At 46.4% G+C, this 12,488-nt stretch overlaps 1 protein-coding gene across 3 annotated transcripts in view; it reads right to left on the reverse strand.

Annotated features, from left to right (window-relative positions):
- LOC120419178 (uncharacterized) overlaps positions 1 to 12,488 on the reverse strand; it is a 78,561-nt gene that overhangs the window by 3,372 nt on the left and 62,701 nt on the right. For all 3 annotated transcript variants that reach the window (XM_039581839.2, XM_039581837.2, XM_039581838.2), the window contains exons 3-8: positions 6,078 to 6,343; positions 3,365 to 4,022; positions 2,918 to 3,304; positions 2,368 to 2,858; positions 2,173 to 2,308; positions 435 to 2,114 (exon numbers count right to left, since the gene is read on the reverse strand). In XM_039581839.2, the coding sequence (XP_039437773.1) occupies positions 435 to 2,114; positions 2,173 to 2,308; positions 2,368 to 2,858; positions 2,918 to 3,304; positions 3,365 to 4,022; positions 6,078 to 6,343 (3,618 nt within the window). The remainder of the gene's footprint in view (positions 1 to 434; positions 2,115 to 2,172; positions 2,309 to 2,367; positions 2,859 to 2,917; positions 3,305 to 3,364; positions 4,023 to 6,077; positions 6,344 to 12,488) is intronic.

The raw sequence follows: 12,488 nt of genomic DNA on the forward strand, positions 1-12,488 counted from the left end.
AATCATACCTGTCAAAATTCCTAGCCTCAAAATTTTGTCGCGAGTTGCTTTTCTCCTCTTATTCTAATGTTTCTAGTGTAAATAACCAGTCTATCCTCCTCGTTCCGAATGTAAACATCAACTGACGTGAGCAGGATAGACTCTTTGTTTACACTTCGGTTTCGGCCCTTTTACATTGTTTTGCATGAATTGGCTGATGCACGAAGTGATTTGTTTTCATTTTTCGGCATCCTCCGCAAACGTCAAACCATACAAAATTGCTGCTGGAACTTTTCCGGGAGAGATCCGGGAAAAGATCCGGCAGCAAATTGATTTGACGTTTGCTGAGGGTGCCAAAAAGTTTGGTTATGTTCGGCTTGCAAAAGACAATCACCGATTTTTTGAGAGATCCGAAAATCAATCAGGAGTTGAACAAAAGATCCCAAACAACTTACCAGTGACGATCGCACTTGCGCGTCTGCCGGAACTGGATGGCGATGATGCAGGCAAAGGTCGGTCCCACCAGCCCTCCCTGGAGCGGCCGCTCGGACATACCGCCCGGGAAGAGGTCGATGTCGTCAACGCTGGCGTAGATGCGCTTCAGACGCGAGATCACCTCCGGAGGCATCTCCCGGCCGAGGTCGTCCCAGTTCTGGGCCCGCTTGAGGTTGCACAGCGCGCGGTAGTTGTTGTACGACGGGATGCCGTGATCGCGGGCGCGTTGGATGTTCAGGGCGACCAGATCGATGCCGGAGAACGGGATTCGACGGTCCTCGAACAGGTGGTTGGTGACTTCGCCGGTGATGAACTGATCCAGGGTTTCCATGGGGGTGGCGACGAGGCCGCGGGAGATCTCGTCGATCAGGCCGACCTGCTGGAGGAACATGTCCATCTTGAAGAAGCCGTCGCGGAGCAGGATTGGCGGGTCGATGGGTTGGTGCTGGGGACTGAGCCGTGGGATGTGCGGTCGGAGCAGAGAGTGGCCGATACGGAAGGCGGCGGATGCGAACTCGGTAACGATCTGCGGGTTGCACGTTGGGTTGTAGTCCTTGTAGTATCCTTGTGGGAGCAGCTTCAGGCCGTACAAGTTGACGGCGTTCCAGCTGAGAATACGCGGCAGGAACTCGTTGTACGAGATGTGCTGGTTCTGGGCGATGACGATTCGGCGGGCGTGTTCGTACAGCTGATCGCCGTTCCAGTGCGGGTTGACTCCACGGAGACCTTCGACGATGCGGTTGTGCTCGCGCATGAACAGCGTGTGGATTACGGTCAGACCGGGTTGTTCCGAGGCTCGTCCGTCACCGGCAGCGAAGCAGTAACCACTGGCGGACTTGCACTCCGGATGGATCGGGGTTTGTGGGAGCAGTTCCTTGCCACGGATCGGGTGGATCGTGGAGTTCAGGCGTCCGGAGAATCCGCGAAGCTGCTTGCCGACGCATCCGTTTTCACCGTAGATCTGCGACGCGTCCAGGAAAGCCGTGTTCTGGTTGATCTGCTCGCGAGGTCCGAGGGATTGCTGACCGGGCAGCGATCGCATGAACGGGAAGCACAGTCGCTCTCCGCTGGTCACGTTCAGTTCCGGGTAGTAGTGATCACGTGGTGGTACTGGGAAGGGGTTGCACTCCGGGTGTACGGTCCGTGGCGAATCGCACGATCGACAGCTGGGGATGGACTCGTGGAAACCCTTGTGAATCGGAGTCATGGTAAGATCGTGATCGAGGAACTGGGCGTACTGCATGACCATAAGCGAGTAGCGAGTGTGTAGGTTTGAGATGTCCGGATGAATCAACGAAGAGATCGTTCTCGGATTCGGCAGCGTTCCTCCCGCGACGGACGTGCTGCGAGGTTGCGAGATTCCATCGTCGTAGACCGGTGGCAGCAGACGAGCGAATACCGTCAACGACTGTCCAAGTTCGGCGTTGCGCAGATTGTTACAATGACCGGTCAGCGTTCGGTACGGCGTTGCTGTGTCACAAGGTGCTTCCAGATTCTCGCACTGCGGTTCCAGGTTGATTGGCGAAATCGATCCCGTAATGAACTGGTTCACGTCGATCGTCTGCAGGGCGTTGCCGAAGTCGTCTCCTCCGAAGCTACCCAAGTTGTTGTCGAAGACCTGACGCTTGCGGCGACGAATGCTGTAAGATATCAACGGTTAGTTGGGAAGTTATCGAAGATCAAGAAGTGATCTCTTACGAGTGAAGCGTGCTCAGAATCTCGTTCGAGGCCAGCTCGTACAGCAGCGAAGTGTTGGCGATGATCAGCGCGTTCTTGTTGGCCTTGCTGAAGGAAGCGGCCGTTCCGGCCGGCGACTTGGCATCGATTCCTCCACCTGTCAAAGCGAAACATCTTTACTATCAAGTCGATCCCCAAAAACCAATCTCTACTCACGATTCTTCCACGACTCGTACTCGAAGCGCTTGCGCTCGTTCAGCTGATCCTTCGCTTTCTCGATGGCTTCCGCGATCACGGTGGTGTCCAGCTCGGCAAACTCAGCCGGCGCCGGCTTCTGCACGTCCAGCACTTCGTCCACCTGTTCGGGGGCTTCGGCGCGCCACGCCGTCACGTCCAGTCCGGACAGCTGCTCGCAGTTGAGGCGGGCGTTCAGGTACGGATCGTCGCGGATAAAGGCCTTCGGTTGGGCCTTGGATACGCCCTTGGCTTCGCACAGTAGACCGGCGAGGGTCACGCGACGGATGGCTTGCAGTTGGGGTAGGTTGAGGGAGGATGGCGGCAGGTCGTTTTCATACCAGAAGCGATCGCTGACGCGTAGGTTGGCGAACTGGATCGCCAGCAGGCAGGTTAGGGTGGGGCCGAATACGGTGCCGAGGGTGGCAGTTTCCGAGAGGCCTCCCACGAGCAGGTCGATGTCCTCGGCGTCCCTGGAGAAGGAGAGAAGTTTAGCATGGGACCATTTAGGATACCCGAAGTCAATACTCACTGATAAATGCCCTCCAGCGTTTTCCTCTTCTCGGGCGACAGCCCAAAGTACTCCATGTCGTCAAAGGTCAGCTTCGAGCCGTACGGGATCCCGAACCGCTGCTCGCACAGATTCAGCGCCTTGTGGTAGGACGGCACTCCGTGATCGCGACCGCGCTGAATGGCCAACGCGATCGGCGTCCACTCGTCGTTGAAGGTAGCGTGATCGGGCACAAACGTCTGCTGCATCGCCGGGCTGGAGATCAGGATCTCCGCCGAAGCGGACTCGTTGTACATGTCCGGTGGAAGCATGGTCAGGAAAGCGGGCACCGCTCCAACGGCAACCTCGTTGAACACTCCAGCGCGGTTGGCGGACGAGTATCCGCTGTAGTGTTTGCCGTTTTCCAGTCTGAAATGATCATGGTTTTAGACAATTTGCGAGAAGATCATACGAAGCAATCCAACTAACCTCAAATCCGGACTGTTGGAGATCTGGCTGCCCAGCACGATCGGCAGGAACTCGTTGTACGTGATGTGCTGCACCTGGGCGATGATCACGCGGCGCGTCTCGTAAAACAGCGTCGTATCGCTCCAGTCTACGTTCAGCCGCGAAAGCTCCTCCGCGATCCGGTTGTGCTCCTTCAGCAAGATCGTGTGCAGCGCCCCGATCGCTCCCGGCTCGTTACACCGCAGGCAAGCCTTGATGTCGACCTTTCCGCTGGTGAACGTCCGCAGCGCTAGAATCTCCTTCTCCGTCGTCCCATACAAGCCCGATCCGTCCAAAAACCCGGACGCGGCGTTCAGCTGATCGCGCTGCTCGAACTCGCACGATCCCGGGTCGTGCGACGGGATCGATCGCTTGTACTCCTTGCAGCCGGCGCCCATCCGGACGTAGCACTGGATGATCTCGTCGGTGGCGGCCGTATCGTTCCGACAGCAGCGGAAGCTCGAGTGCGGCGACAGGATCTGCACCAGGTCGTACGCCAGCAGTTGACCCCAGGCTGGGAGCATGGCGGTGATGTGCGGGTGGACCACGCCGACCGGGATCGAGCGCTGCAGCTGGTCGATGATGCTGTCCGGGGCGGGCAGGGCGTGCGAACCCACCGAGGTGCGGGGCTTGATGCGACCTGCGGGGCAGAACGTAAGTTTGAAATCCGGTACGTGCTGAGAAGTGCAAACAGCTGTATCGTGCTGCTGATCTAGAGATCAGCGTGCACTCGAGCACGTGTTGGATATTCCTAGTGGCTACCTTATCCCGCCAATCAAAATCTAATTAGTATGAGCAGGGTGGCGACTCAGTTGCATTTCTTTGGTTATCAAGTCGTAACAAGTAAAGGTTGGTGGCTTTTAAACCCGGATCATACCAGCATGTCTCAAGAGAGTTTGTTAGACTATTTAACTGATAAGTTGGGATGTCCTGAATCATCCATGGACCCACTGGAGTTAAGACCTGCGTTTCTACCGCCGTAACGAGCAAGAGGTCGGTAGATTTTGATCCCTCATCATACCCGCATAGCTTCAGTAGGCATGGTAGACTACTTTGCTAATATATTGGGATGATCTGGGTCATCCAAAGTCTCCCTATAGTGAAGATCTGCGTGTCTACCTCCGTAAGAAGCAAGAGGTCGGCGTTTTTTGAACCCAGACCATGCCCGCATTAGTTCAGTGGGTATGGTAGACTACTTTGCTGATATATTAGGATGTCGTGAGTCATCGTAGGACTCCCTGGAGTTAAGATCTGTAGTTCTACCGCCGTAACAAGATATAGGTCAGTAGATTGTGACCCTGGATCATACCCGCGTAACTTCAGTTAGTACTGTAGACTATTTTGCAGATATTTTGGGATGTTCTGGGTCATCCAAGGACTAACTGCGAGTCTACCGCCACAACAATAAACTAGTCGGTGGATTTTGACCCCGGATCATACCCGCGTAGCTTCTGTGAGTATGGTAGACTAATTTACTGATACATTGGGATGTCCTGGGTCACTCAAGGACTCCTTGAAGTGAAGATCTGCGTGTCTACCGCCATAACAAGCTATAGGTAGGCGAATATTGACCCTGGATCATACCCGCGTAGCTTCATTTAGTATGGTAGACTACTTTGCTGATATGTTGGGACGTCCTGGGCGATCCAAGGACTCCCTAGGGTCAAGACCTGTGGGTCTACCACAGTATCGTACAAGAGGTTGAGGGATTTTTACTACGGGTCATACCCGCAAGGTTTCAGTGAGTTTAATTTACCTATTTGCTGATATGTTGGATTGCTCCGGGTCACCCAAGAACTCCCTGGAGTTAAGACCTTTGGGTCTACCACCGTAACACCGTCGTTGGATTTTGACCTCGTATCATACCCGCATAGCTTCAGTGAGTAAGGTAGACTACTTTGCTAATTTGTTAAGTTATTCTGGTTCAATCAAGAACACCCTGGAGTTAAGACCTGTGGTGGGTCTACTCCCGTAACAAGCAGCAGGTCTTTGGATTTTGACCCCGGATCATACCCACATAGCTTCAGTTAGTATGGTAGACTACTTTGTTGTTATATTGCGATGTCCTAATTCACCCAAGGACTCCTTGAAGTGAAGATCTGCGTGTCTACCGCCATCTCAACATATAGGTCAGCGGATTTTGACCCCGTATCATACCCGCGTAGCATAAGTTAGTATGGTAGACTACTTTGCTGATTTGTTGGGATGTTCTGGGTCATCCAAGGACTCCCTGGAGTCAAGACCTGTAGGTCTACCGCCGTAACAGAAAGAAGATCGTTGGATTTTGACCACGGATCATACCCGCATAGCTTCAGTGAGCATGGTAGACTACTTTGCTAATTAGATAAGTTATTCTAGGTCCACCAAGAACTCTCTGGAGTTAAGACCTGTGGGTCTACCAAAGGAACAAGAAGCAGGTCGTTTGATTTTGACCCCGGATCATACCCGCATAGCTTCAGTGAGTATGGTAGACTACTTTGCTTATTTGTAAAGTTATTCTGGGTCAACTCCTTGGAGTTAAGACCTGTGGGTCAACCACCGTAACAAGAAGCAGGTCGTTGGATTTTGACCCCGGATCATACCCGCATAGCTTTAGTGAGCATGGTAGACTACTTCGATAATATGTCTAAGTCAATTTAAGTCGTCACCCTGCACGTTACCTTTACTAATTTAACGACCAACATCCGTAACTCACCGTCGGCATAGTCGGGCTGGAGCAGCCGCATGAACGGATCGCCGCGGGCGCCCCAGTGGCGGTGGTTGAAGTTGTTGCACTCGCCGGACGCGGACCGGAACTTGCTCGGTGGGCAGGGCTGCGACAGGGTGACCTTGCAGGCCGCATTGGTGCCGGTGGTGGCCGATTTCTCTAGCAGAAGGGCCGCCCGGGCCCGCTCCTTGAGGTCGATTCCGTTGACTGTTGCGGCGATGGTTACGATGACTAGGACTAGACTGGGTAGTATACTGGAAGAAGAAGGGAAACGAGAAGAAGAGGATGAGTTCGAGTTCAAGAACGTCTTGTTGGGGTGCGCGCGAGATAAGCAAACATTTTTATGGGGCGCTTCTTGAAATCCGGTTAGTAAACGACGAAGACGACGATGATGACAACAACAGAATCGAGAAACAGGTTCATCCAGAATTATTGACTTGACGCGGCCAAAATTAAGTAAGCTGAGATTGGACGGTTCTGGAATCGCCATCATATTGTGGTGATGTTTTGCTGAAGATGAGCGTTGGAATCAATGACCCACTGCAGGGATCCCGGACCGGTTGACCATGGCGGTGATGGCCGGCACGTGCTGGTTATTGAGATTCAGGGGCGTAAAATGGTAATTTTGTTGGGAGTGGTCTAGGTGGAATGTATAGTGGAGTTATTGGCGTAGTAAAAAAGAGAAAGATTTCGAGCCTTTTTTTGTTTTTTCAGAAAAACTGAAATTTTCTCTAAATTTATTGTTATATTGCCAACAAACAGAAAAATCAGTTCCCTAAATCGTGAACAAGTGTTCATGAAATTCGGAACATTTGGAAATTTTTGAACATTTTCTTAGTGGTTCATGAACGCTTGTTCACGATTTTTGGAACTGATTTTTCTCCGTGTAGAATAGAACGTTGATTATTAGCAATAGCGAATCAGATTTTTTTTAAATTCCTTCTTCAATAAAATATTTTTAAAGAATATTTGCGTCGAGTTCTTCTTCAACAATCCTTCCACCAACTCAAACCTTCAATCCGACTGGTCACGCGCACTGCCAGTCGAGAGATTAATTTAAATATTTAATTACAGCTGACAAGCCGGCTCACAATCATCGTCTAGTACTTAATACTACTCATGTTATCTCATGACAACCCCTCGCTGCCACCCTCACTCCACGTTAAGCCCATTCCCCATTGATTTGTCACCATCGTTTAGCGATTGACATCTCTCTGGCGGAGACTCCCGTCTATCTCTATTTTGCTGAGGATGCCGCCGACCGACGGACTTCGAGAGTTCAGCGCCTTTTGGCTTATCGTCGTCGTTGTTCTATATTGTCACAGGTTAAAAGTTCTGTTTTTTCCTAAGATTTAGAGAAAGAACATTTGCTTGGGAATCTTGCCACTCGTCATACAAAATTTCGCTTCAAGTGCCTCATACTTGCTGGAACCGTCAAAATGTGACAATCTAGCACGACGCCGACGACATGTGGCTGGTATCACGCGTAACATCTCTCAACTCGGGGTTGATAAGGTTGAATCGCTAATTTTTCCGTTTGTCTTCACCTTTGTGGCACGGACTCCAACCCGAGTGGGGTAGCTCTTTTTCGCTGTTGTGATGATGTTTTCAAACTCTCCCGCGCAAGGAATCCGGTTTCGTGAGTTGGGGATACTCCGTAAAGGTCAGAATGTCTCGACGACTACCGATCGAGTCTACAGCGCGTGAGCATCCTCGTTTGACTCATCTCTCGTCTACTCAGAGTAAAGATTCCAACATACTTTCGATGCCGACTCGCGATAAGATCCGCGTTTACTTATCAACCAAGTTGAAATGTCTATCATTACTAGCTCAAGTTCTGTGTCATATTCCGTCTGAATTGCAGGTCCGGGGCTGTCTCAGCGTTCGACATCTGCCACTTGACGCAATAATAGCGACGATTATGAACCGTGATGATGATGATGCCGGTGACCAAGGAGTCGTGAAGAATGTATTAACAGGAATTGGGAACAGGTGTCAATTAAGTAAACTTTGTAGCAAATCCTAGGTGGTTTGGTGACATCGAAACCGAATTAACCTTATTTGGACGAGTGTGAGCAACCTTAACTGCAGCAACGTAATCGTCTAAGGTGACTGATCGCCTACGGGGAATTCTCCAGCGACACTGCAAAGTGATGTGTCAAGATCAAGTTGTTGCGATGAATCAGGGAGTTCTTAATTGGGATCTCTACTAGTCGCTTATCGGAACTGTGTTGAGTTCTGGTAAATTAGGCTGAGCTGTTGGATCAACGTCATTTTTGAAAATTCCAGAGTTGTCTTGACAATTTTGTTGTGAAAAGCTCTACAACGTCAACTAAGCACATTCCAGATCAAAAGTGCTCCGATTTTGCTCAAAATTCGCCAAATTAGACCCATTTTTGTTGTTTTATTTTGGTTCTATCCGTTTTATATTATGGTTCTAGGTTCTATCCGAAATAGAGTGGTCCAAAATTGACATTTTAACGATTTTTGCAAAAAAACGCTTTTTAACAAAATAATTATGTCTTTAGAACGGCTGAACCAATTTTAGCTCGCATCGTTTAAAAAAAAGGTGATCGGTTGGGCTTTTATGAAAAAAATACTATTACATTTTAAAAAGATAGCTGGTTACACTTACAGATCAAAAAATCTTAATTCTGGAAAAAGATAAAGCTTTCTCAAAACTGGTCAATAACGTGATTTTTTACATTTTAGACCAGTTTTTAGCACCCTGTAGCTTTTGTCCATACAAATTCCTATGGAAAACTTAACTGCTTTGCGGCAAGCTGGGTCTACTCAGATCGCTTCCAAATTTAAATTTTGTATGGACATTTGTACGGGGGTAATTCTCTACCAACTCACACGAAACCGGGAAAAGTTGCCCCGACCCCTCTTCGATTTGCGAGAAACTTTGTCCTAGGGGTAACTTTTGTCCCTGATCACGAATCCGAGGTCCGTTTTTTGATATCTCGTGACGGAGGGGCGGTACGACCCCTTCTATTTTTGAACATGCGAAAAAAGAGGTGTTTTTCAATAATTTGCAGCCTGAAACGGTGATGAGATAGAAATTTGGAGTCAAAGGGACTTTTATGTAAAATTAGACGCCCGATTTGATGGCGTACTCAGAATTCCGAAAAAAACGTATTTTTCATCGAAAAAAACACTAAAAAAGTTTTAAAAATTCTCCCATTTTCCGTTACTCGACTGTAAATTTTTTTGGAACATGTCATTTTATGGGAAATTTAATGTACTTTTCGAATCTACATTGACCCAGAAGGGTCATTTTTTCATTTAGAACAAAATTTTTCATTTTAAAATTTCGTGTTTTTTCTAACATTGCAGGGTTATTTTTTAGAGTGTAACAATGTTCTACAAAGTTGTAGAGCAGACAATTACAAAAATTTTGATGTATAGACATAAGGGGTTTGCTTATAAACATCACGAGTTATCGCGATTTTACGAAAAAAAGTTTTGAAAAAGTTACTTATTGCGTTTCTCTTAGTTTCGTCGTCCGTGTCTGTAGCGGGTGACCATGAACGGCCATGATGGATGACGACCTACTTTTTCAAAACTTTTTTTCGTAAAATCGCGACAACTCGTGATGTTTATAAGCAAACCCCTTATGTTTATATATCAAATTTTTTATAATTTTCTGCTCTACAACTTTGTAGAACATTGTTACACTCTAAAAAATAACCCTGCAAAGTTAGAAAAAAAAGAAATTTTAAAATGAAAAATTTTGTTCTAAATGAAAAAATGACCCTTCTGGGTCAATGTAGATTCGAAAAGTACATTAAATTTCCCATAAAATGACATGTTCCAATTTTTTTTACAGTCGAGTAACGGAAAATGGGAGAATTTTTAAAACTTTTTTTTTGTTTTTTTCGTTGAAAAATACGTTTTTTCGGAATTCTGAGTACGCCATCAAATCGGGCGTCTAATTTTACATAAAAGTCCCTTTGACACCAAATTTCTATCTCATCACCGTTTCAGGCTGCAAATTGTTGAAAAACACCTCTTTTTTCGCATGTTCAAAAATGGAAGGGTTCGTACCGCCCCTCCGTCACGAGATATCAAAAAAAGGACCTCGGATTCGTGATCAGGGACAAAAGTTACCCCTTAGGACAAAGTTTCACGCAAATCGAAGAGGGGTCGGGGCAACTGCTGTGTGAGTTGGCGGAGAATTTACAGAAAAGTGGGTTTTTCCATACAAAATTAAAAAGAAATGCGCAAAGTGTAGACGCAACCAATCGGTTATAAATTTTAGGGGTTTGTTTTGAGACTCAAAAGGCACAGAACAAAACTTGTTTTGGTTTAATTCGATGATATTAATTTTTATCCGTGTACCGACGAGCCTAGCCACGATTTTTTGAAAAAATCTTTATTTTTCGTAAATATTCATAATGTACTATGCAAAATTTCAACAATTCAACAATCACTTTAATAAAGCAACATCAAATTTGCAATCGAAAAAGACCCTAAACCGGAGTCAAATTGACAGGATTTAATTTATTTTTTAAATATAACTCAACCGGTAACATTTGTCTTCATCATGTGAATATAGGGAGTACACAATAATTGCTTTATTTCTAATTTAAGATGGAATGGTGAATTATTCTGCCCACCAATTTTGGTAGACCCAAAATAGGTACTAGGCACAAAATAAGGACAAATACAGGGAATTGGTACTAGGCTCGAAATAAGGACAAATACCGTAGGCCACAAAATGTCCATGTAAGTTTTTTTTTTATTTTGTTTTTGCAATGGAACTTTAAAAAATAGTTTAACTAGTCCCGTGTGCATGACAAATTTAAATATTTTTTGAAAATAAAGTTTTTGAAAATCGGTCTTGTTTTGCACACGGGACTAGCATAACGAGTCTTCACCAAAATTTTAAGCCGATTTGGGCAAAGCAGTGTGGAGATATCTTGGCCCCCGTTTTCAGAAAACTGCTAACTTCAAAAATCTATATCTCGGCAATGATGCATCTAAATGTCTTCAAATTATTTGACGCTTTACTTCCCCATCCGATGGAAGGCAAAAGTGTTAAAAGTGTTATATTTTACTCACAAGAACAACAATAAAATAAAATAAATTGTCCAATCGGATACATGAATGGACGATAAGATGAGAATAACCATAAATGTATTTCTTAAGGTAATAAATCATTTTCATGAAAATAAAAAAATAAAAATAAAATCCCTATAAACCTACTAACCGCTTTCGATTACCTCACTCCTTTTATTTTTGGCCCCAACCTGACACCGAAGTTTGGCCAACATAAATATTACAGCATCACAGCAGCAGCACTTTCGCTCTTTTCGGAGAACCATCAATGCAACTTTCATCGACCACCAACTCCCCCAATGCCACAGCCAGACAGGGTTCAAGGTGCGGTGCGACGATGGTGGCGGGAATCCTACCCAGTGTGGTGAAGTAATAATAAACGACCCATTCCTCCCCAACATCTGTACCACCCCACTCGTCTGAGGACGGAGTCTCTCCTTAAGTTTCACGAAACTAGTTTCTTTCCTTCCTAGTCGATGCGTGTGGGGTAATTTGGACAAAACGCAGTTTTTTTTAAGATATTGAATTTGTAATTTTTCGTATTGTTCTAGCAAATTAAATTTTTGATAGTTTTAACTTTACTTGTTTTTTTTTGGAACAATAATTCGATAACTGACAAATTCCCCCCTTTTGTCGGTCAGTATCGTACCGTCCAGACGGACGTGAAGTGACTTTCGTCGGACCGGTTTTCTTTCTCTGAACGTTTGCGATTTTTATTATTACTTCCAATAACCTTCCCCCTCCCCCCATTTCGTGCGGAGTTATGATGACGCTTGCAAATTGCAGAAATATGCTAATCTAGCCCCTCACTCGAATGTGTAATAGTGGCCCGATTGTGGGTCGCACACGTTTTGTATTTTCCTCGAGGAGGTGTGAAGACATGCTCATTTTGTTAATGTTTTGCCGGCGTCACAACGATGGATGAAAGTGACAACTAATTCGGATGGGCATGCTAATTTCCGGCGTGTGTGTGACCCACTTTGGATGTGATAACTATTACATGAGATGACCGGTTAGTGGGTCACGAAGGTGGGCGCGGAGTTGGATAATCGAGGTGAATATTTTTTGGATTTACGAAGATTTATTTATTTTTGAATTTAATATTCAGAAAATTTGCAAGATCGGCAAACAATGTAATTAAGATTGAATGTGACTTTCAATAGTTTTAAAATTCGACAGGCTACCCTCATTGTATTGCTCAACTTGTTACGAATCTAACTGTCCAATTCGAAAAAGCAAAACAAAACATCAACAACCATGGATTTGATTCTACCGCTAACAAAACCAGGCAGCCTCAATCACCTAAAAACAACCTTCCATAATCAAATCCCAGAA

This window comes from Culex pipiens, chromosome 2 (genome assembly GCF_016801865.2).
Source record: "Culex pipiens pallens isolate TS chromosome 2, TS_CPP_V2, whole genome shotgun sequence".
Taxonomy (NCBI): domain Eukaryota; kingdom Metazoa; phylum Arthropoda; class Insecta; order Diptera; family Culicidae; genus Culex; species Culex pipiens.